The 24,725-nt window shown below is 45.9% G+C and overlaps 1 protein-coding gene across 2 annotated transcripts in view; it reads right to left on the bottom strand.

Moving 5' to 3' along the window:
* Positions 1-24,725, bottom strand: part of LOC147902662 (WD repeat-containing protein DWA2-like) — a 100,958-nt gene that overhangs the window by 37,111 nt on the left and 39,122 nt on the right. For both annotated transcript variants that reach the window (XM_087373217.1, XM_087373218.1), the window contains exon 5: positions 4,577-4,679. In XM_087373217.1, the coding sequence (XP_087229343.1) occupies positions 4,577-4,679 (103 nt within the window). The remainder of the gene's footprint in view (positions 1-4,576; positions 4,680-24,725) is intronic.

Genomic DNA, 24,725 nt, shown 5'->3' with positions numbered 1-24,725 from the left:
GATGTCCATTAGAAGAAGCACCCGTCCAAGTATGAGATGGAAGGGTCTTCTTGACCATCGCTGGTTTTTTTGGAGCTTACCATCCATCATTGGGGACTTTGTCCTTAGCTTTTGACTAACAGTAGGCATGATGTGTGAGAGCATACTTTTATATGGTCAACACCCATTGTTGGGCACTGATGACGTCAGTGGGGATGTCATAGTAGCTAGTCCCTGCTATGCATGATGAAGTTTATGGTTTTCAATCTTATGAGTGACTCTCGTGAGATTGAAACTGCACTATGTTGTGTTTTTAGAGGATGAGTTTGGGAATGTTACTGGATTCATCTAGGTATATAACAGTAGGCATGAACCCATTCACATTACTAGGAGAAGTGATTTTGTCTATTCCCTTATCAAGGGCACCAGGAGTTGGTTTGTTTCCTTTAATTTTAGACCCCGAAGTCTCAAGAGTATCCTTATTTTGGAACAAAGTAGGCAAAGCCTCAGGTGGCACGTTATGCAATACCAAGGGGCATTGAGTAGCCATGTGCCCAATTTTATGACATTCAAAGCAAGCACCTGCAAATAGACCCCATTTATTTTTTAAAAAAACCCATGGCAACATTATGAGCTGGCATCTTTGATTAGTGAAGCATCCCATGGATTGTCAATATGTATAGGTTTTTATCAAAGTTTTCCAATAGAGTGTTCTTTTCTCTGGAAAAAAATATATGTCAGACCATCTTGACATCTCTAAGCCCCTAACAATTCATAGGCTTGTGGTCGAGTTTTGGTTTAGTTACCGAAGAACGTGACCTCTGGCTGTGATCAAGACCTAGGTACCATTTTCTTCTAGCCATCTGGGCTCTTGGAACTAATTTCAAAATCTTCTTTTTCAAATTAGGAAAAGTTATCAGTACTCATAAAAGGGAGAAGAGGCCAGAAAGTAGCTCTAAAATTGCAGTAGGAAGAGAGAGGGCAGAAGTAGCTCCATAGGGGAGGGTGCTAGAGAGGACAGCTCCAAAATTAATGGAGAGCTGCACCAAATGGAAGGGCGAGCTCCTCCTTTTATAGCCCCAAGGGGTGAGCAAGGTCTCACCTAAAACATGGGGCGAGATCTCATAAAGTGAGGGATCAAGGAGGATCGTAACACCATGAGAGAGACATAAGGTAGGCAACACTCAATCTATTGCAATGTATATTCAACAATACATCATAGGCTTCTTATATAGAGATAGCCTTTAGAATAGTCAACACTTGTGGGATCCTCTGATCCACATCTCTCCTTGTGGATGTCCTCGATCCACATCCTCACATCATGTAGTCCACATCCTAGGGTGGCTACTTTAATACATTCCTATACTGTACCTTAGCCTCTAATTATGTACTCATGGCACCATATCTCAACACCTCCCCTTGGTGCCATGATCCATTGGCTACTGCAAGGTGGTCAGATGTGAGTTACAAGATCAAATCCTCCCCTGGGTGCTTTCATAGCTACTCTCAGGTGGTCAGGCTTGATTTACAAACATGTGGGCTAAAGGTGGCAAGGTTTTTGCTTCTCAATGCATGTTGTTCTTGTCATTCTGCTCATGGCTTGATGATGACTCCACGTAGTTGACCTATTGGTTCTTCAATCTGTTCTTCAATCTGCAATCTTCTTCCTTGTGTCCCAACTTCTTGCAATGGTGACACTTTGGTTTGTTCTTTAGTCTGTAGTCACTTTGATAGTGACCCATCCTTCCGCAATGGTAACACTTCGTTGATGTTTTACTGAACAATGCTTGTTCTTCATTATTGCTGCTACGTGTTGATGTAGATGTCGATGTCGATGTCGATGCCTTCAACTCTCTTTCTTTTTCAAGAAAAGAGGATACACATTCGTCAAACTTTGGATCTGGAAGATTTTTCAAAGTGGTTGTCAGTGCGCTTTTAAGGAGGATTGCAAGTGCATCTTTTTCCCCTACTTTTGCATTTATGCCTTCTAGTTAGGTCATAATGCCTTTGATTTTGTTGACAAATTGTGCCATGGATTCATTGAAGCTCATGTGCAAACCATAGAATTCAATCTTAAGATGAATTTCTTGGCTTTTAGCTTTTGCACCAAACGCTGTGTTCAACTCATCCCATGCATCTTTGGCATGATCGTTGGAGTCTATATGATGAATTATGTCTTGACCCAAGTGCAAACCAATGAGTGATAGTGTTGCTTCATCTTTTTCCTTCCAAGCTTCATTTTGTGCAGTGGGTATGTCTTCTTTTACAATCTTCCAAAGCTTTTGATGCATCAAGAGATACCTCATTTGTGTAGACCAGGTGTGAAATCCTTCCCCGGTGAACTTCTCAACAGTTGGGGTGCGTATTGCCATTGCAAAGGTCTTACCAATTAAGAAAACTTTCAAATCTGGCAGTGTCTAATTGCATATAATGATTCTGACTTGACAGGCGCATAGAGCTCAAAAAGACGATCACCTTTCCTTTTTCGAGCGTGTGCAAATTCTTTCTGGATTGAAAGTTACGGTTGGTCAAAGTTTTTATGAGAAAGAGGTGGTCTTTGATAATTTGGCACAGGGATTCACATGCAAAACACAAAGTGTGCCTAGCACGGGGTATGTGCTTAGGTAGCACTATGCCATGTGGCAATCTTCTAGCCAAACTGAGTTAACCCAAGGCTAAACAAACTTAACCATGGTCACATCTAATCCTGACACGTGTCATGGATGACATGGCAGATGAGGATGAGGTAACTTAACTTGAGCAAACATACTAACCATGGTCAGTTTTGCCATGTGTTGATGAGGGAGTGTAGAGAGACAAACGTAGAGAGATAGACTATGTGCAGACCTGTCAATAGGGACAGAGATTGAAGCTGTCGTTGAGGCCGTCGTCGGAGCTGGGTTGATGGAGGCGTTGAGTGCGTTGTGGGTTGGAGTTCCATTGGTCTCAAGTCGCAACTCACAATTGTTCACAAGGCTTTCGATATGAAAGCCGCTAGCTATTAGCATGCGTATCCCGCCTTATTCACAGCATAGAGCTTGTACAGACCCCACGAGTACCTTTGCGTCTTCTTGCCCACATACATAAAACATAAGATTGAAAGTGAAGACTGGAACCACAACAGAAGCACGGATGACCGTGCTTCTTCCTGTCTCTGGTTTTCACGTCGTACTTGGCCATCAAGAGCACATCTTCACGATGGAAGGTCGTCAACTAGTTGAAGGTCGTCAGCCAGTTGAGATGGCAAGCTTGACGTCAATGAAGAGCCTTAAGTGGTGCTCTTGCTTTTGCTTTGGCCGAAGTACTGGGCTATTGGAGTTCGTGGAAGGTCGCTAGAGTCGTAGAGCGTCGCTGCTGGATGTGTTGCTCCAAAGGTAGTTCCTTGTCATTGTTTGCTCATCGATTAGGTGTGACAGCAGTTGGTCGTTGCAAAAGCTACGGGTGCCTTCGGCTCGTAGGCTGTCGGTGATTGACAGCCTGGTCACTTTTGAGGTCGAGGTTGCCGCGATTGCATGGGCGGTTTGGTTGCTCAAAAGCTTTTCAAGGACCATAGGATCTCAGCCCCAGCTCATTCTGTGAGCAGTGGAGGCCAGTGAAGGCCAATTATGAAAAACTGGTTAGATGAACTACAAGAACCTTTCTCTCTCTTACAAAATCCATGAAATGAGGCTTACTAAGGAACATAAACACTCCAAAGACTATATCTCATGCTCTAAGAAGCGGATTCCTAAGCTTTTTCTCTTAAATTGAAGATGTGAACATGAGCAAGACCTAAGCTCTGATACCATGATAAAGTGAGGGATCAAAGAGGATCGTAGCACCATGAGAGAGACATACGGTAGGCAACACTCAATCTATTGCAATGTATATTCAACAATACATGATAGGCTTTTTATATAGAAAGAGCCTTTAGAATAGTCAACACTTTGTGGGATCCTCTGATCCACATCTCTCCTTGTGGATGTCCACGATCCACGTCCTCTCATCAGTAGTCCACATCCTAGGGTGGCTACTTTAATACATTCCTATATATCATACCTTAGCCTCTAATTATATGCTCATGGCACCATATCTCAACAAGATCTTCCCAAGTGTTCCCAGTCATTACGCTGGCCTCTACTGTGTAGGTCATTGTTAAGCACAAAGTTTTATTAGGGCTCTCAGCTTGGCCATTCGGGTAGGGAGTGGATTTTCTGTGAACAATCAAGAACTCACTCATTAGAATGCAAATGTCCACAAATAGAAGGTGGCTTGGTTTTGGTGCGCTATGGCCCTAGAAACTTAGCATTCCCATATGGTGGGTTGTGGAAGTTTCCCCTGAATTTGGTGGGCTTATGACAACTTGATCCATCACACGACATGTCAGTGCCATGTGCCCTGAGTAGCCCTACCACAAGAGGGGGGGGGGCGGGGTGTCAGCATGAGGGCATGACAGAGGCTTTTAAAACCATTTAATTCTACCAAAATTGAAGAACTTTGAGCAAGCAAACACTGGAGACAACGTGGAAATTGAATACTTTTTCTGTTAAACAAACAGCAAACTGAAAGCATTCAAAATTATGTGAGTGCAACCACTCATCGTAAAAATGCTTCACACCTGCACGGATTTTCCAGAAGCATCTAGATTCCACACATACAATGTCTCTTCATCAATGCTCAAAAGCTGATTATGCTTCCCACCACCTTGCCACCATAGTGTGCTGCCAATTCAAAAGCAAGGAAACCTTAGTATAAAGATAAGCTTTAAGACATGTTTAAAAAGCATAAAGATAAGTGAAGCCAATCAAGGTTGAACTTCCACTTTCCTTCTGAAGGGCTATAGCAATATTGGCCAAAGGACCCAACAATTTAGATTTTTTAGAAAGAAAGATAAATCATAAATAATGAGACACGAGTGAATACAATCTTGTTTCAATGGCTTATCACCCATTAATTCCAAAATTCACTAGAGAACGTTTAAGAACATTATCAAATGAAACTCCAAGGAGAGTGAGAAGCCTAGGCTGTTATGGCAAATAAAATCCATTCAACAAGATAACCATGTTGATGGAGTAACCCATGTTGTCACACTGAGCTGTGGTGCCATAGCTTGGTGCATGGTGTCCCACCCGAAGTTCCATTGAGCTATGGCATGACAATTCCATCTGTAGTCATGCCTGTACAGTCACACCTGCTTGGCGACATGCTCTTGCACCCACAGAGAGACCTTCTATAGGGTAGGATCAGGGCATTGGTTGTGCTTGGAATGGAGATGGAAGTGCACAAGGTGGTGCATTGGCTGTGAAAGGAATCCAAGCATGAGAATGGCTTGGCAAGGAACGAATGGGGTAGGAAAGAGCAATGCCTGCACATGGAAGCCCAAAGGGGTGTAACAGGAAGGAGATTGTTGGGAGGTGGGAGGCACCTGTGTGGCATCTTTTTTCATCCACATCTCCCCCCGTCTCCCCCCCAAAAAAAAGAAAAAAGTCGCGAGAGCATATGGGCACACCACCTTTCATCCCCTCCCTTCACCCCCTCGGCATTACCCCTTGTGAATGGACATAAGCAGGATTCATCCCTAGCTGTAGAGACAAATCTTTACTGCTCCACAACCACAGAAAGGCAAAATCATCATAGAGGCAGTATCCTTATTTTCCTTTCTTGTTCTTAATTTCTTTTTTTGGGAACAAATTCAGGCCCAGGCCCTGATCAACATGACAGCATCCAGAACAGTGAGGTAATCCAAGGCATGAAAGAGACTTTTCAGAAAAAGAGGATGCCATTGGAATTTGGTGCAAGGAAACACATGTCTGTATGAGTGCAACTAGAATGGGGATCCCTCTCTCTAGCTATGCATGAACAAAACTGAAGAAATGGAGAGTGACTGTGCCACATTAGTAGATGAAATGCACTCTAAAGAAAGAACAAGAAGAATACATGGATAAGGCAATGACAAGTAGCATGGAGGTATTCAACGAGCAAATGAGATCTCAAGGGTGCAGAGCTTAAGCTCAAGGCAGTAGATGCAACCCTCGAAAAAGAGATGAAAGATATTAAGGACAAAAAAATGCAGCAGAAAGAGAATCTCGATTTCAAATAAAGGCGTTAAAAATGGAGCTTGAGCATGAAAATGAGAGAATACATCTGTCGAATTGCAATATGCAATGATATGCGGTAGGTGATGAAAAGTGTTTTTCTCTCCTTTAAGGAAAAAGAGGGACTCAACAATGATCCCATGTCACTAAAAGAAACCAAGAAAAGTAACAAGGGGTTGTCGTTTCTCATGCAAAGAAAGCCACAGAGATGCATCAACAATTGGACACTGAAGCCAAGGTACTACTGTGTGGAGGTGGCTGTAAAAGGGACTAAGTCAGCAGCCTTGTGGTGGCACTACCTCTGCCACATTGGAGGTAGAGGGCTGTCACAACTTCAAACACAAGAACAAATGAGACGATCCACTAAAGGCACCTCCCTTCTAGAAACAGCTACCACTTTTAGACCTTTTACACTTGGGTTTAATAAACAGAGGACCTCGTGATTGGAGGAAGCAATAAATGATGGACTTTAGTCATCTGCTTTCACACCACAGAGCAAGAGCAAATAGGCAAATACTAATGTTACAGGGTGCTCAAACATTTTTTAATGAAGACCAAATGCAATACAATTGACGAAAGAAAGCACGAAAGAAGTGATCTAGGCTACAGGATAGGGTAATGAGGTTGGGTACAAATAGCAATCCAGTTTCACATGCTCATGGGATTTGTATAGCAATTTGGAACTGTGGCATCCCATATCAGATTCATGGAATTTTTCTGACATATATACAGACAGAGACTTCATGTGCTACACAGAGACTCAGTAGCGCCCTGAAAGAGGGCTGCTAATAGTACACGGATACACATGGGAGTCAGATTTTTTAAATCAAAAACACGATGACAGGGGCATTAGAGGTTTTGGAGGTGGCTGTCCTACTTCAAAGTTCATTCAAACCATGTGGTATACGACAAGGTGCTGAAGGGGATGAGCCTGCAATATTCATTCACTCAAGTTTGCAACATCACCCTTCAATGCGTTACATGTCGTGGTTTGCTATTTTACACCAACAATATGATATGTTAAAGCTGAGCATCCAAACCCTTACCTCACCCATTTCCTGAGATCCTAGAATTCCCCACTGTGGTGAAGTCCTACTCAGAGACTTGACACTTGTACCAAAGAGATGCACACCCAAGTGAGTGAATTTGTATAGTACTTTGTCATGCTACAGCACAAGCCCAGGCAACTCATACAGAGCAACTCTACGGATATGCATGCAAATATCCAATGTGGTGAAGTCCTACTCACAGACTTGACACTTGTACCAAAGAGATGCACACCCAAGTGAGTGACTTTGTTAAGAGCTCTGTCATGCTACAGGACAAACCCGGGCAACTCATACCGAGTAACACTCGACAGTTAGGCATGCAAACATTGCTAGCTATGGCACACACTTTTGTAGCTAATTTACACGGGTTGGTTGTCTACAAGGAGTTCAAGAGATGGTTGTGGTGAGACCGCGTCACCGTGTCCCACATGAAGGACAATAAGCTGCAGTGAACATCAAATCAATCCCTGCCTTTGCCTTCAATTTCAGACTTCTTTATCTTAGCCCTACCATTGAGAAAGAAAGAACAAAAGAAAGAAAGAAAGTTTATTAAAGTCTTCGGAAGACCGATGGGTCTATGAGACTGTGAAAAACTTGGTACAAACAAGTTGTGGTGGTGGAGCTACTAAACGAGCATCCACACCAATGCAAAATGCAAAAAATGCAGAATGGTAGTACTAAGTCCTAAGTACAACATAATCATGTCGGTGGTCGACTAGATATCAATCTCATCATCATCATCATCATCAGGACATCAAGGTGGATGAGGCAATGGGGGCATGAAATCGGCGATGATAGAGTGTTGTCGGCCACTCACAAGTGCAGCCCTGGCACGTCTCCTGGTCATAGCTCTGCGTCTAACCAAGGCTATTGTGACCCCTGTCGGTCGGGCTCCGACTCTAAACAAGGAGGGGATGTCCCCAAGTGTGATCTGTGTGTCAACCCTCTATCACTATAAATACATGGCTTTCACTATATCTATTGATCATCACGCCAAACCAACTACCTTGAGACTCGTACCTCGATTCAATTCCATAATGACCAAGGTGACCCATAGAACCCAAATGTACGAGTTTTCGCAAATGTCAATGGTGAAGGAACTAAGCTAGTCAACATAGACCATTTTGTCGTCACATTTCCTTTCTTCCAACTTCATCCATCCTTGCTATTTTCACATTCCTTGCCCATTTCCCCCCTTCCATATTTCACCATGCTCAAGTGCTTGGAGTTGATTCCATCAGGATTTTGTCAGCCTAGAGGCTGACTGTGAAACTTTCTAGGCATCCTTGAGGTCTCGCCTAAGTCTTCATATCGCATGTGCCCCTCTCGGTTGCTAGGGGCTGTTCGCAGCAGTCTCTAGCTCCTTCTTGAAGATTGTACTTCTGGCTGTGTCCCTACAAGGGTTCTTCCATCCCTTCTTGTCCTTGGCCCTCCTTGTTAGAAATGAGGAGGGAATGAATAACTCAATCCTCCACCCAAGATCTCTCCAACTCTTACACACTCAACTCAGATAGATGATCACAGATGCTACAAAAACACACTCAGAAATAACAGCAAATATAGATGGAGAGAGAGAGAGTATATTCATCCACCAGATGGTGGGCAGAAAATGGCTCCAATGGAGCAATACAAATCACAGCAGGGTGCTAGAGAAAACTGATGAACTCTCTCACACAAAACTGTCCCAGATTTAAGTGCTGAACACGGCCTTGGAGAAGGGCTTTCTGTATTGCACTGGATGCCGGGCTGAATGCAGAAGTGGGCCTTTTATAGGCTCTGCCCAGGCCCCTTCAAATGACCAACCAGCAGGGTCGGTTACCCTATCTGGTGGCCGACCATAGGGACCCCATAAACCGACCAGGGTTGGCCCTGGTCGGTGGCCCAGGTTGGGCCGACTTGGCCAGCCACAGGCCCCTATATAAGGGTGCCCTGGGCAGCCAATCTGTGCTGCTGCTGGTGCCTCCATGTGAGGCCTAGAGCCCCCTCATACCTGCTGTTGCAGGCTGCGACCAGCCCATGTGCTGGTCGCCTATTTTTACCATGATGCCGGCCTGGGTCTCTCCCCAGCCCTCCTACCTCTCACTGCCCCTTGTCCCCTCAAATTGGGGGCTCACAGGTGGGCACAGTGAGATTCTAACACCCCCCCTCAATGTCACAACTATGGGCCAATCCCCATACGTCTAATGAGGTGCTCCATCTGTTCTCGAGGGAGTGCCTTCGTGAAGAGGTCGGACAACTTGTCGGCGGTCGGGCAGTACATGAGCTCGATTACGTCGTCGATGATGAGCTCTCAAACAAAGTGGTAATGAACTTCGATGTGCTTGGTCCGCACATGGAACACTGGATTCTTGGCAATGGCTATGCAACTCTGTTTGTCGCCCATCAGCACTATTGCGTCCCCCCTGCCTCACGTCCATGTCCTCCAAAATCCACCTATAGGCCTTGGATTCTTCGCTATACCCTTCTGTGCTTCCTCTCGGCTACCCCATTCTGCTGAGATGTACGTGCTGTAATGAGTTGTCGCTTAATCCCATGCTTGCAACAAAATGTGTTGCACTCATTGGAGGTGAATTCTCCCCCCCTGTCTGTACGGAACATCTTGACATTCTCCCCTGTCTCCTTTTTAACTCTGACCTTCCAATCCTTGAATTTCTCGAAAGCCTGTGACTTTTTAGCCAAGCAATACACCCAGGTCATTCTACTGAAATCATCCACAAAGAGAAGTGAATACCTGGATCCTGCCCACACTACTGTAGACATTGGGCCACAAATGTCGGCATGAACCAACTCAAGTGGTTTGCTGGCCCGAAACGAGGCCTCTTGTGGGAACTTGTCCCTGTGCTGCTTGCCTTCTAGACAAGCCCTACAGACACCATCATTGCTTGTAATGGGTGGAAGTCCATCCACCATCTTCAACTTTGACATTTCAGCCAAGGTTCCATAGCTGACGTGACCGAAGCGCTCATGCCAAAGTTTGGACTTTACGTTGTCTCCATGAACTAACATTGCATTGAGGCGGTACAATCCGTTTTCTTCGACTCCTTGGGCCACCATCTGTCCATTTGCTTTGGATGTCACGGTGACCTTGCCATCCTCAAAGAGAACTGACATGTTGTTCTTGTCCATCTGACTTACAGACAGTAAGTTCTTGCAAAGGTTGGGTACATAAAGTACTCCAGAGATATCCTTCTCCTCTCCCGCAGTCGTAATGAAAGGAATGCTACCAATGCCCTTCACAGGACATGTCCGGCTATCACCGACAGAAACTTTAGAATCCGGGTGTGTACTGTCCATGGTTTTGAACCAAGTATTTCTGTTAGACATATGCTTTGAAGCTCCGCTGTCAACATACCAACCCTCTTTTCCTTCACTGACTGCATACTCTGAACAATGTTCACTGATTAAAAACAACTGTCCTGTCGTCACATTGGCAAAATCATTCTTAGGCTCTTCTTTGATCCTGGCTTCTCTCTTCCGCTTCTGATCCGCCTTCTTCTTTCGGCATTCTTTGGCGGAGTGGCCAAGCTTTTCACAGTAAAAGCACTTCATTCTCTTCTTTCGGTCTACATCCTCTGACTTCTTGAATTCCTTTGACTTGCCTTTTCCAGGCTTATCTTTGGCCACTAATGCCTTTTCGTCAGTTTGCGTAAAGAGTTTCTCTCGAGCCTCCTCCTAAAGCAGTAGTGGGCCAAGCTCCTCAAAGGTGAGTGGCTTAGTCCGTTGACCCGCAGTGACCGTAGTCACAAAACTTTTGAAACTCCGTGGTAACTTGTGGAGTGTGAACAACGCCAATTGACTCGAGTCCACCTTCTGACCAACCGCTGCGAGCTGGTCCTGCATGACTTTCACCTTTGTCAGATGGTCATGCACAGTATCACCCTCGTTCATATCAAGATTAGAAAGTTGATGCTGAAGAGTAATGATATCGGCTGTATTGTCGGTTTCATACAGCTCCTTCAGTATGGCCCACGCCTCTGAAGATGTCTCTGCCAACTGGATATGAGGGATCACAGCATCTGCTGTTGTGCCGATTAGCATTGCTAAGGCTTGAGCATCCCTCTCCTCCCATGCACTGAGTTCATCCGCATCTGCTTCAAATAGAACATCACCTCTTTTGTCCACAATGTCCTCCGGCTTCACCTCGGTCCCAATCACTATCTTCCACAGCTTCCGTGCCACCAGATGACTTCGGATCTTGACTTTCCAGATTGGATAGTTCGTCCCATCAAGCTTTCCAACTTCACCAAAATTGGGAATGAATGAAGAAGGAAGATGACTGGAGGAGGAGGAAGGACGAGCAGTGGGTGTAGAGGCTTCTAAACGCCAATCCATCTCAGTGAATAGCAAACTGAAAAACTGAAGCAAAAAGATGTACTAACCTCCCGTGCTGGCCTGAGCTGAAAATGGAATCGCCTTTCTGCCAAGGGACTCCTTCCTTTAGAGAGTGCTTTGATGAAGAAGAGTTGAGAGCCTAGTGCTCTGATACCATGTTAGAAATGAGGAGGGAATGAATCACTCAATCCTCCACCCAAGATCTCTCCAACTCTTACACACTCAACTCAGATAGATGATCACAGATGCTACAAAAACACACTCAGAAATAAAAGCAAATATAGATGGAGAGAGAGAGTATATTCATCCACCAGATGGTGGGCAGAAAATGGCTCCAAGGGAGCAATACAAATCACAGCAGGGTGCTGGAGAAAATTGATGAACTCTCTCTCACAAAACTGTCCCAAATCTGAGTGCTGAACACGGCCTTGGAAAAGGGCTTTCTGTATTGCACTTGATGCTGGGCTGAATGCAGAAGTGGGCCTTTTATAGGCTCTGCCCAGGCCCCTTCAAATGACCGACCAGCAGGGTCGGTTACCCTGTCTAGTGGCCGACCATAGGGGCCACCCAACCATAGGGGCCCCATAAACCAACCAGGGTTGGCCCTGGTCAGTGGCCCAGGTTGGGCCAACTTGGCTAGCCACAGGCCCCTATATAAGGGTGCCCTGGGCGGCCAGTCTATGCTGCTGCTGGTGCCTCCATGTGAGGCCTGAAGCCCCCTCATACCTGCTGTTGCAGGCTGCGACCAGCCCATGTCCTGGTCGCATATTTTCACCATGATGCCGGCCTGGGTCTCTCCCCAGCCCTCCTACCTCTCACTGCCCCTTGTCCCCTCAAATCGGGGGCTCACAGGTAGGCACAGTGAGATTCTAACACTCCTTAATGTTAGAAATCTTACAAACAGAGGATAGACACAGCGGAAGATTGATAGAATAGCCCAGGAGCTCAAACAATGTGTGGTGTGGGTGGAATCACAAACTTCTTTACTTAATGTGCTTCACATAGATGTGTTGTGCAGACTAGCAAATAGACAGCGATCCAAGCCAGATATAGAATCCACCAAAATAATATATTTCCGTCCAAAGCTATGGACACAATACAAAAGATAGATCCATACTTCCACCAAATCGTGGTCCTCTGATCTTACCAAAAGGTTCTCCTACTATCTGCTTGGTACCTCTAGATCTTTGAGCCTATGTGCTCCACCTCGAGCGTATGTAGACTCTTTGTTCAAAGATCTCAGCACCTTGCTGCCCTGGTAGACAGCCTAGGGTTCAAGCCCTCTGAGCTAAGGCTGCAGCACCTCTGGTCCCTCCTCCTCCTCCTGGATGTAGGCCCAAGGAAGGGGCTCCTGCTGCTCCTTTCTGCTCAGCTTCTTGCTGTCCTGCTGGATGTCAAAATGAGGCCAAGGGCCTCCTTTTATATAGGGCAATCCTGCCTTAAAACTGGCCAACCCAGTAGGAGGATATACCGACCCCCTGCTGGCTGACTTTCTCTGCCTCCCACACCGACCTGGGGGTCCACAAAACTAGGGCTTTTGGCCCACACTTCCTTGCTGGGCTCAGCCCTTGGTCCAGCCCATAACTAAGCCAGGTTGGCTGGCTATTACCAGCCCAACCAGCCTGCCCAAACAGGCCGACCTGTGCTGCTGCATGACCCGCCCTATTGCGTGCCATGTCCGGGGCCTGTTGCAGGCCATGTGCCTGCCCACACCCCCACCATATCATCTTGCCATATTGCACCATGTCCAAGGTCCTGTTGCAGGTCCTCAGCCTGCCCACACACCTCTCCATGCAGGCATCTGTCATCTCGCCCTGATGCTGCTGTTTATATCTGCCTCTTCCAGGCCAGATCCATGCCGCAAGGGCTCGCCATCTGTTCTGTTCATTGGCTCCATCTGATGCGGCCATCTTAACTCCCTCTGGATCTCAAGGTATGTCTTCAAAAGTGCTGCCCACATGACAGCCTTGCTGCTGTCCATGTGACAACCTCTTGTTCATTCTTTTCTTTATCTGATCTTGCCCTCGGTCTCCCTCCCCCATGCTCTCCTCATTTGGGGCTTACAAATGGGGAGGTGGCCTTTCCAACAACCCCTCTCACCGACACATCTCAGGCCAATGCCAACTCGTTTGATGAAGTTGCTTCAACAATTACCCATGCTGAAACCCCCTGGATCAATCTGGTTCCCGCCTTCAAACTCGAGCAATCCAAATGCCACCATTTTCTAGCTGTCCCCTCATAATGAGCGAAAAACCTAGAGTCTTCCACGCACCATGCTCTCAGGGTCTATTTCAACCCATCCTCCCTCTGGCAAGGTCCGCAACAAAAGAACCGTCTCGAGAAATGAAATCCCAAGAATATCTCCAGATAACCTGGACCATGAACTCTCACTAAGTTCTCAAGCAAGTGCTCTTCTCCCTTCTCCTGTCCATAATCACCTCCCAACAATCTGCGCACGAGATTTGAAGCAACACCCACACTTCCCCTTCTACCTTTTAAGAAGGCACATTCCTTCCAATCTCGCATTTCCTAAGACACATGAAGAGAAGGTTCTCTCCACTCAAATTAATGGCATCAAGTACACACCAAAACATCGTCCTGTTTGTGTGCTTGCTCTGAAAGCAAACCATGCACCTCTTGGAGGCACATCCCAATGACCTGTGTAATCCTATACTGCCCTTCTGAATTACAGCATCCATCTTAACCTAGAACCCTAGGGCACTCCATGGAATCACCCTCATGTTAGTATCAATAACCAAGCACCTGAAAGAGTCCAAGCACTCCTTGCTGTCCTTCAACTTCACAAAGGTCCCGGACTCCTCATCAGCCCACATCTCAATATCAAACATCTTCTAGGTCTACACATCTGACCTCAGTAACACATGGAGATGACGCCAAGAACAGTTCTTCGATTACCACATTAGTCGAAGCTTTTACATTTCACCATCTGAATCCAAGTCAGACCCCTTTTTCTTGTTCTCTTCTTCTTTCTGCAATCCTTCGCAAAATGGCCCGGCTGATCGCAATAGAAGCACTTCTTCTTATGCTTCCTCTTCTTACTGGAAGTGTCATCTTCATCTCCAAAATCATCCTCTTGGGCTTGCCACCACTAGGCTTGCCCTGTCCTTTGTCGTCTTTGTCCTTTGGCATGAACTCCTTGTCATTGTCTTTGTTATATAGTGTCACGAGGGCGTGATTTTTGGCGCATGCATGTTGGCCTGCATGTGGATAGGACCCTGGGAAAACAAGGAGCGAGGTCATGAGTTGCATGATGTGCTAGAACCAGTGAATTTTGTGGTTTGGACCAAGAAGGGGGCAAAGTACCTTAGTTTCAAGTAGGCCATTGATATAGAGCCCCACTAGAAGGGGCATAGGGGCAAATGAAAACGTGGGCTGCCAAATGGCTAGCCCATCCAAATCCAAATTGGTAAAGGTTGCGCATGGAAGGTCTCAGAAAAAGAAACCACGAAAAATGACGATGAGGGGTGGCTGGTTGACGATGGGATCCGACAAAAGAAGAAAAGCCTACAAAAGGATTGATGCTTGGACCGTACGGCGAGAAGGAGGGTTCATCATTAATGTCGTACGGCTATATGGAGCCCTGGATCCCTGTGTGTACAGCCTGAGGCCTCGTACGGCTGTTGAAATGGATTGTACAGACGGACAGTACGGGTTATGTTTGTACAAGCCGTATAGAACTGTAGTGCTGCCATTTGGTGTACGGACTGTTGCTCACAGGCTGTGTGTACGGCCTGCAGGAGTACACGTTATGTACAGAGTGAGTGTACGATATTGTAGGGACGTTTGGGCATAGGTTGACGCAGATGGATGCACACGAGATGAATGGGGCCAACTTGCTGATGTGATTGGTCTGTACACGTGATCACCGGTTGGCTGAAGTTGCAAGGGAGGTTCATATGTGCATTCAAAGGGGCTGTAGTTGTTTGATGTGTTGGAGCATAAGTTGTACGTACATGCCCTTGGGCTGCTCAAGGGTATGACTTTGGAGCTCGAGCTGAGTAATTGAGGACGGGCTGGTCACAAGAAGCTGCTCCAATTAGCTGTGGGCTATCTTGGAGAGTGGGTTGAGCACACGGGGTGTCTTGCCTCCTTTATGAGTTGTTTGTTGGAGAGGCCTAGTTGGCAGGGTGCGGATGCTTGCAGTTCAAGTTCTTGCTCTCCAGGGTTGTGGGCTGATCATTATGTGCTTACCCATTGCTAGGGTATTTCAGTGAGTCCGTGGACACTTGTGGCAATGAGGGGAGTTGAGTGACCCTATTAGAAATCGACCAACAGAGGGTATGCACAGTGAAAGACTGATAGAATAGCCCATGAGCTCACACAATGTGTGTGGGGTGTGGAATCACATACTTCTTCACTTAATATGCATCACATAAATGTGCAGACTCATCAATAGACAATGATCCAGCCAGATATAGAAGCTACCAAAACAATATATTTCTGTCCAAAACTATGGACACAACAAAAGAAAGATAGATCCAAAGTCCGACCAAAGCGTGGTCCTTTGATCTTACCACAAGGTACTTCTACTATCTACCGGATATCTCTAGACTCGAGCCTGTGTGCTCCACCTCGAGTGTATGTAGACTCTCCGTCCAGATCCGAACACCTTGCTTCCCTAGAAGACAGCCAAGGTCCAGCCCTTGATGAACTCAGTCTGCAGCAACTCCTAGTCTCCTCTGCCTCCTAGAAGTAGGTCTGAGGGTGTGTGTACAGCTGCTCCTGCTGCTCCTCTGATGGCTGACCTGTTGCATGAATTGTGAGGGCAGCCCCCAAGGGGTTGGAAATCCCACCAACCAGAATCCTCTTCCTGGCCAACTTTCTGCCCCCCCCTTGGCGGACTTTATGCAGGAAGCCCTATATAAGGGCCCTTTGCTGGCCCTCTTTTACTGCTGCCAGGCCCCACTCTTGGGCACATCTATGGCCAGGTGGCTGTCGCCCACCATAGCCTCCACCTCTGCCCCTTTGCTGCGCCTATGGCAGGCCTTGTTGCAGGCCATACACCTGCCCACAGTCCCCGCCAAACAGCTTGCCAACAGTCCGTACTGCAACATATCATTACGCTTTTGTTCCAGGCTGGAGATGCTGCGCAGATCTGCTCTATCCTGTCCTTGACAGTCTCTGGCCATTCTCTGCCAGATCTGCCCTCAAGGCAAGTTTCCTTCTGCCAGGTACTCTCCTCTCTTTTGATGTGAGGTGCTGCCCATGTTGTCAGAAATGACCCAACACAGGGTACGCACAGTGGAAGACTGATAGAATAGCCCAGGAGCTCACACATTGTGGTGTGGGGTGTGGAATCACAAACTTCTTAAACTTATGTGCATAGCATAGGTGTGCAAACTCATCAATAGACAATGAACCAGCCAGATATAGAAGAAACCAAAATAATATATTTCCGTCCAAAGCTATGGCCACAATACAAAAGAGATAGATCCACAGTCCCACCAATGGTGTGGTCCTCTGATCTTACCACAAGGTCCTTCTCCTATCTGCCGGCTATCTCTAGACTCGAGCCCGCGTTCTCCACCTCGAGCGTAAGTAGACTTTCCGTCCAGATCCAAACACCTTGCTGCCCTAGAAGACAGCCAAGGTGCAGCCGTAGAGGAACTCTGTCTGCAGCAGCTCCTAGTCTCCTCTGCATCCTGGATGTAGGCCTGAGGGTGTGAGTATAGTTGCTTCTGCTGCTCCTCTGATGGCTGAGCTGTTGAATGAATTATGAGGCCCAGGGCCTCTCCTTTTATCGGCCCCAAGGCCTGCTGTAAAAACCGACTAGCAGACCCCTAACTGGCCGACTGTCTTCTGCCCTAAAACTGACCTGGTTGGCTGCCCCTACCAGCCCAACCAGGGCCCTATATAAGGGTCTTTTCTAGGCCCTTTTGCAGCCTTTGTTCCAGGGATTCAGCCCCCTTGGCCAGCCCATCTCCAGGCCTGATTTGGTGGCTCCAACCAGACCCACCAGCCTCAGCCAATGGCCAACCCAGGTGCTGCTGCTCCCTTCCATGGTTGTGCCACCTGTAGGCTCTGTTGCAGGCTGTCCATCTGCTGCAAGGTTAGATCCAAGAGTTATTGTCCCCGCCATCTGCTCCTTCCACAGGTTCCATCCGTTGCAGCCATGCTGATTTCTTTGATGTGAGGTGCTGCCCATGTGGCAGCCCCCTCTCTTTCTTTTCTCTTGGGCACATCCTGCCCTAGGTCTCCCTCCCCCACGCTCTCCTGGTATTGGGGCTTACAAATGGGAAGGTGACCTTTCCAACACCCCCTCTCACCGACACATCTCGGCCCAATGCCAACACGTTGATGACGATGCTCCAGTGACTCCCGGTTCGTAGTCCTCTGGAACACTTTGATGTCAAAATCTTTTCTTGGCTTTTCATCCAGTGGCTCCTGCTCCACCAAGTCTGGTTCCGCTTCCGCACACCATCCTGGTACACAGGTCCATCTCTGGTAACTCCTGGCACCACCACCTTCAATCACGTTCCCGCCTTCGAACTCGAGCAATCCAGCCGTCACGATCTTCCAGTTGTCCCCCTCATAATGAGTGAACAACCTAGAGTCTTCCAGGCACCATGCTCTGAGGGTCTATTTCAACCCATCCTTCCTTTGGCAAGGTTTGCAACAAATGAATATTTCCAGATAACCTGGACCATGAACTCTCGCTGAGCTCTCAAGCACTCTTCTAGCTTCAATACACATTGTCCATTACCTTCCAGCAATCTGTGGCCAAGATTTGAAGAAGCACCCACACTTCTCCTTCTGCCTCCGAAGAAGGCCAATTCCTTCCAATCTTGCACTACCTGAGACAAATGAAGAGCAAAGTCTCTCCACAGCATGCTATAAAGGCTCAAATGAAGAACATCAAGTACATACTGTTAGAATTATTGTTATAATTTAGCAGTGACCACTGTAATGTAATAAGTAGGTTAGGGGCACTTTTCCCTCATTTTAGAGGTTTTTCCCCCTAATAACAGTTAGTTCACTAACTACGGTTAGTGAAGGATACGGTTTTGTCACTTAGACAAAACCTATCCCACTCTTCAGTTGTAACACACTCTTCTATTGCAACTATTGCTTTCAGCTCTCACTCTCCTACTCTCTTGCTCTCTTGCTCACACACTCTTCTCTCTCTCCCTTAGCACTCACATTTGGTATCAGAGTAGCAAGACCCTGCTCCCTGCTCCTTGCCCGCAAGCTCTCCCTGCTCAAAGCTCCCTGCCCGTCCGTACCTGCTTGCAACTTTCGTCCGTACAGCCCGTCGTCCGTACAGTCCTCCGTACAATCTGTACGGACTCAACTCTTGCAACGCCGTACCAGCTCCTGCACCGTACAGCTCCTGCCGTCAGGTCCGTACAAGCTCACGGAGCTCCAGCACTCCGTACATCATCGTACAGCCCGTCGTCCGTAAAGTCGTACATCTGCGCCCGTCGCCGTACAGCCGTACAGTCGTACATCTGCGCCGTACAACTGTCGTACGTACAGTTGGTCGTTCGTACAGCAGCAGCAGCAGCAACCGTACAGACGTACATTGTACGAATTTCGTACTGACAATTCCGTACAATCTAAGGAGACCGTACTTTCTACATATTTTTTCTTTGCAAGTGGACTCTGGAAAGTGTTTCCTGATAGGCATTTGCGCAGAGAGCCATTGTTTGGCTAAGATCTTGCAAGAATTTGGGGCATTTCGTATTTGTGGACAGACTTTACATTTGTTGCAGAGAATTGCAAAAAATTGGGGCTTTTGCAATCACACTGCAATTTTGCAGCGAAATTTGGGGCTTTTGCAAGCAGAGTGCAATTTGTGCAACATTTGGAGCTTTTAGACCATTTGGCCCTTTCTGGTTGCAATTTCAAGCCACAAATTGGGGCTTTTGTGTTAGGAGAGCAATTTTGCAGGTTTCAGTTCACACTGCCTTTCTGTAAGTGTTTTGAAGCACTTTTGGCATGTTTTGGGAGAGATTGGATGCTCTAGCAGATTTCTGACAGAGACATTACAGAGATTTGAGTTGCATTTTCAGCCAGTGTTTAGCTGTATTTTTTTTTGGAATTGTGTACTCCATTCCCAGCAAGGGAATTCAGATTTGCATTTGCTGTATTTTCTTTCTCAGACATGGCCCAGCAAAATCAGAATGATTTCCAGTTCAGTGGTCTCTCAGAAGAGGATACGCTGGATGGTACCAACTACTCCCTCTGGAGTTTTATGGTACACAACATTCTGATCTCCCATAATTTGTGGTACTATGTAAATGGGGATGAGATCCGGCCAGCAAATGTGGCACCTAATATCCCTCCCCAGCAAGGAGGAGGCAGAGGTCGTGCACAGGGTACAGCTGCGGGACAAGTTATTGGTGCAGCTATAGCTACTACTCCAGAGCAAAAGAGATGGGATTCACGTGATGCTTTAGCTTTGTCGTGTATTTCTCTTTCAGTGAAAAGATTCATCATTCCACATATCCGGTCGTGTAAGACCTCAAAGGCAGCATGGAATATTTTGGAGAGCATGTATGCAGCTCGGAATGATGCCAGGGTGTCTTTTTTGAAAAGAGAATTGTCTCATACACATATGGAAGAGGGTGACTCCATGTCAGTGCACCTCAAAAGCTACAGGATTTACGAGAGCAATTGCTGAATATTGATGAGATCATTCCTAATTCAAAGATGATTACCACTACTCTGAATTCTCTTCCTGAGTCTTATCTCAGCTTTCATACCTCGCTAAATTTGTCATTGAGGGGGGGTACAAATCCTCTCAATTTTCACGAGTTGATAGGACTTCTGTTGCAGGAAGAGCAGACCAGGAAAAACATGGCTTCACGAGCAGGTGAACATGCCATGCTTTCAAAATTCAAGCCTAAAGGAAAGGGACAAGCAAAGGCATCAGCAACTCAGCCTTCCAGCGGTTCAGGACAGCCTTCTCAAAAGGCTAAGGGTGATGCAGGTAAGCCCAAGAAGAAGGGTATATGTCATTACTGCAAAAAGCTAGGTCATTTCATTGGAGAATGCAAGAAAAGGCTTGCAAAAGAAAAGAAAAACAGCTCCGGTATGGCTGTTTCAGCTCCTCATGCATCTAACAATGAGCAAGCTACAACCAACTTTGTGGAACACGACTATGCCTTCTTGTCTTGCATTTCAGACTCTCAGTTGGCTGCTCCGGATATTACAACCACTTGTAATGATGACTCTTATGCTTTTCTAACATGCACTTATGATTCTTCCAAGGATGCATCAGCTCTCAGTGTCAATGAGACACTAAATACATGGTATTTTGATAGCGGTGCCTCAAAGCATATCACTTCTAGGAAGTGTCTCTTCACATCTCTGCATCCACCTCCCGTTGGTAAAAAGGTCACATGTGCCAACAACTCCTCCTATTCAGTTCATGGTACAGGAGAAGTTGAACTTACAGCCATTGATGGCTCAACATTCAAAATTTCTGATGTCTTGTATATGCCTGGTATCACAAAAAATCTACTTTCAGTGTCCACTCTTAACAGAGCTGGATTTCAGATCATTTTTGAAGATGACAAGTGTGCAGTCCATGACAGAGAGAATGACTATGCCTTGAGATTGTCTGGCACTTTGTTACGTGGTCTTTTTCAGCTTGACATGTATGAGAAAAGACCAGCACATGCTCTTGCTGTTTCCACTCCTACTGCTGCTATGCAGAATGCGGAGTTATGGCATGCTAGATATGGACACATGCATTATGGCAGCTTGATGACACTTCAAAAACATGCTATGGTTGATGCATTGCCTCCTCTTGAAACACCTCCTCCACATGCCTGTGAAGGGTGCATTCTTGGTAAAATGCACAGATTTCCTTTCAAGAAGGATGGATCAGTAAAAGCTGTTCGAAAATTACAGCTTCTTCATAGTGATGTCTGTGGTCCCATGAGGACTCCATCGTTGGGTGCTTTGTCACTTTTATAGATGACTACTCCAACTACACTTGGGTTTATGGGCTGAAACACAAATTAGAAGTGTTTATGGTTTTCACACACTTTGCAGCCATGGTTGAGAATGAATCAGGACTCAAGATACAGACATTACGCACAGATAGAGGAGGGGAGTATTTGTCTACAGATTTTGATGCATTTTTGAAAGACAAGGGCATTGCACATCAGCTTACAATGAGGCTCACCCCTCAGCAAAATGGCAAAGCTAAGAGAAAAAATCGTACTCTTATGGAGATGGATAGATGCATGCTAAAAAGCAAACAATTGCCTCACAAATTTTGGCTGGAAGGTCTCATGTGTGCCAATTATGTTTTGAATCGCGCTCCCACAAAAGCTTTGAAGACCAAGACTCCCTATGAAGTTTGGAAAGGGAGAAAGCCTTCTGTGAATCATTTTCGTGTTTTTGGATGCCTTGCATATGCTCATGTGCCCAATGAGTTTCGGCATAAGTTGTCTGATAAGGCAATCAAATGCATTTTTGTTGGGTACAGTACAGAGAGCAAGGGCTACCGTCTCTACAATCCTGTCACACGCAAGATTATTGTCAGTAGAGATGTTATATTTTCAGAAAATTCAGCTCACACTCAAGCTGAATTTGATATGCCTACTTCTTGATGTCTTTGAGGGATTACTACCCATTTCCTGTGAGAATAGGGAGAGAGCAAAGTGTGAGAGCAGGAGCAGGAGAAAGAGAGAGCTGAAAACGATACTTGCTATTAGATGAGTGTTACAACTGAATAGAGTGATAGGTTTTGTCTAAGTGACAAAACCTTATCCTTCACTAACCGTAGTTAGTGAACTAACTGTGGTTAGGGGAAAAAACCTGTAAGTGAGGGAAAAGTGCCCCTAACCTACTTATTACATTACATTGGTCACTGCTAAATTATAACAATAATTCTAACACCCCCCTGCAGTGCCAATGTCATGTACAAGGAAATGATCAATCACCAAAAGAAGATAAGTTCAAGGCACTGCGAAATGCCTCAAAGTTTTCACGTGGAAGTGCTTTGGTGAAAATGTCTGCAACATTGTCATGTGTTGACACATAGATCATATTGATCTCTCCTGCATGCAACTTCTCTCTGACGTAGTAATAGTGACCCTCAATGTGCTTCGTGCGAGCATGAAACACAGGATCCTTTGCCACGTCAATAGCACTCTGACTATCAGTGAGAATTGGAGAAGGACCCTCCAATGAAAGATGAAGATCAGCAAATAAACAACGCAGCCAAACACATTCAACTGTCGCTGTGAAAGCTGCCCTGTACTCATCTTCACATGAAGAGGTAGCCACTGTAGATTGTTTCTTGCTCAACCAAGAAATACAAGCTTTGCCCAAAAAGAAACAATTGCCACTTGTGGACTGCCTAGTGTCATAGTCTCCAGCCCAATCTGAGTCACTGTAGGCATGCATCTGCAAGTCACCCCCCCTAGGAAACATCAAGCCAAAAGACTTGGTACCTTGCAAATAACGGAAGATGCGTTTTACAGCCTGCCAATGCATAGTCTTTGGGCTGTGCATATATATGCTCACCTGAGAAACTGCAAACTGAATATCAAGTCGTGTATTGCAGAGATAAATGAGGCATCCAACAGCCTGACTGTACAGTGTGACATCAAATGATTCACCTGCTTCATGCATTGTAAGCTTCAGCCCCGGCTCCATGGGAGTAGCTATGGGTTTACAATCCTGCATGTTGAATCTGTCCAAGAGTTTTTGCACATACTTGGATTGAGACATACCGATGCCACTTTTCTCTTGAGTGAACTGAATCCCCAAATAAAAGTGTAGCAGCCCCAAATTTGACATGTCAAAAGTGGTCTGCAATTCAGCTTTAAAATCTGCAATATTATCCTCATTTGACCCTGTGAGCAATAAGTCATCTACATAAAGAATGATGACTAAAATATCCCCCCCATCCTTCTTGATGTAGAGGGTGCTCTCAGTTGGACTATTATGCAGCCTTGCTGGTCAGAAATGCATGAATTTTTGCATACCATGCACGTGGGGCCTGTTTCAGCCCATACAAAGCTTTATTCAGCTTGCATACCTGAAGTGCATTTTCTGAAATTTCAAAGCCTGGAGGTTGTTTGACATAAACCTCTTCCAACAAGTCTCCATTAAGGAAGGCTGTTTTTATGTCCAACTGATGAACATTCCATTACAAATTTGCAGCCATTGCGATAACTGACCGGATGGTTGTCATTCTGGATGTAGGAGCAAAAGTCTCCTCATAGTCTATGCCCTTTTTCTGAGCATATCCTTTTGCGACCAGCCTTGCCTTGTACCTGTCAATGGTGCCATCTGGCTTTCTTTTAACTTTGAAAACCCACCGTGTACCTATGGCATGTTTACCTGGTGGCAAATCGACAACTTCCCATGTCTGATTTTTCTGAATGGACTGCAACTCATTGTGCATGGCATTCATCCAATGCATATTATCCTGTGCCTCTTCAAATGTCTCAGGTTCCTCCACATCAAGAAGAGTACCTGCATAAGCTGATTCAACTGAAAGAGCACCTCCCCCATGCCTTACTGCACTCCGAGTTCTGCCAGGTAATGGAGCATCAATTTTACTCTCCCTGAGAGTTGTAACAGCCAATTTGGGACTGTTTTTGCTGCATTTATATCTGCAATTTCTTGCTGAACAACCTCTTCCACGGCTTGTGGAGGTGGTAAGACATCCTGTGGCTGAATCGGAGCATGTGGAGGTATCTGAAAATTCTGATTTGCATCAGATATATCAGCGGGGGAACCCAAGGCAACGGGTAGTAACCCCTCAAAGACATCATCGGAAGAAGAAGGCAAATCAAATTCAGCTTGAGTGTGAGCTGAATTTTCTGAAAATATAACATCTCTACTGACAATAATCTTGCGTGCGACCGAATTGTAGAGACGGTAGCCCTTGCTCTCTGCACTATACCGAACAAAAATGCATTTGATTGCCTTATCAGACAACTTATGCCAAAACTCAACGGGCACATGAGCATATGCAAGGCATCCAAAGACAAGGAAATGATCCACAAAAGGCTTTCTCCCTTGCCAAACTTCATAGGGAGTCTTGGTCTTCAAAGCTTTTGTGGGTGCCCGATTCAAAACATAATTGGCACACATGAGACCTTCAAGCCAAAATTTGTGAGGTAATTTTTTGCTTTTTAGCATACATCTATCCATCTCCATAAGAGTACGATTTTTCCTCTCAGCTTTGCCATTTTGCTGAGGAGTTAGCCTCACTGTAAGCTGATGTACAATGCCCTTGTCTTTCATAAAAGCATCAAAATATGCAGACAAGTACTCCCCTCCTCTATCTGCGCGTAAT

This window comes from Dipteris shenzhenensis, chromosome 4, assembly GCF_047967505.1.
Source record: "Dipteris shenzhenensis isolate YYH24624 ecotype China chromosome 4, Dip_SZ_1.0, whole genome shotgun sequence".
Lineage (NCBI taxonomy): Eukaryota > Viridiplantae > Streptophyta > Polypodiopsida > Gleicheniales > Dipteridaceae > Dipteris > Dipteris shenzhenensis.
Note: the sequence above shows the minus strand (reverse complement) of the source record. Positions and strands in the feature narration are given on the sequence as shown.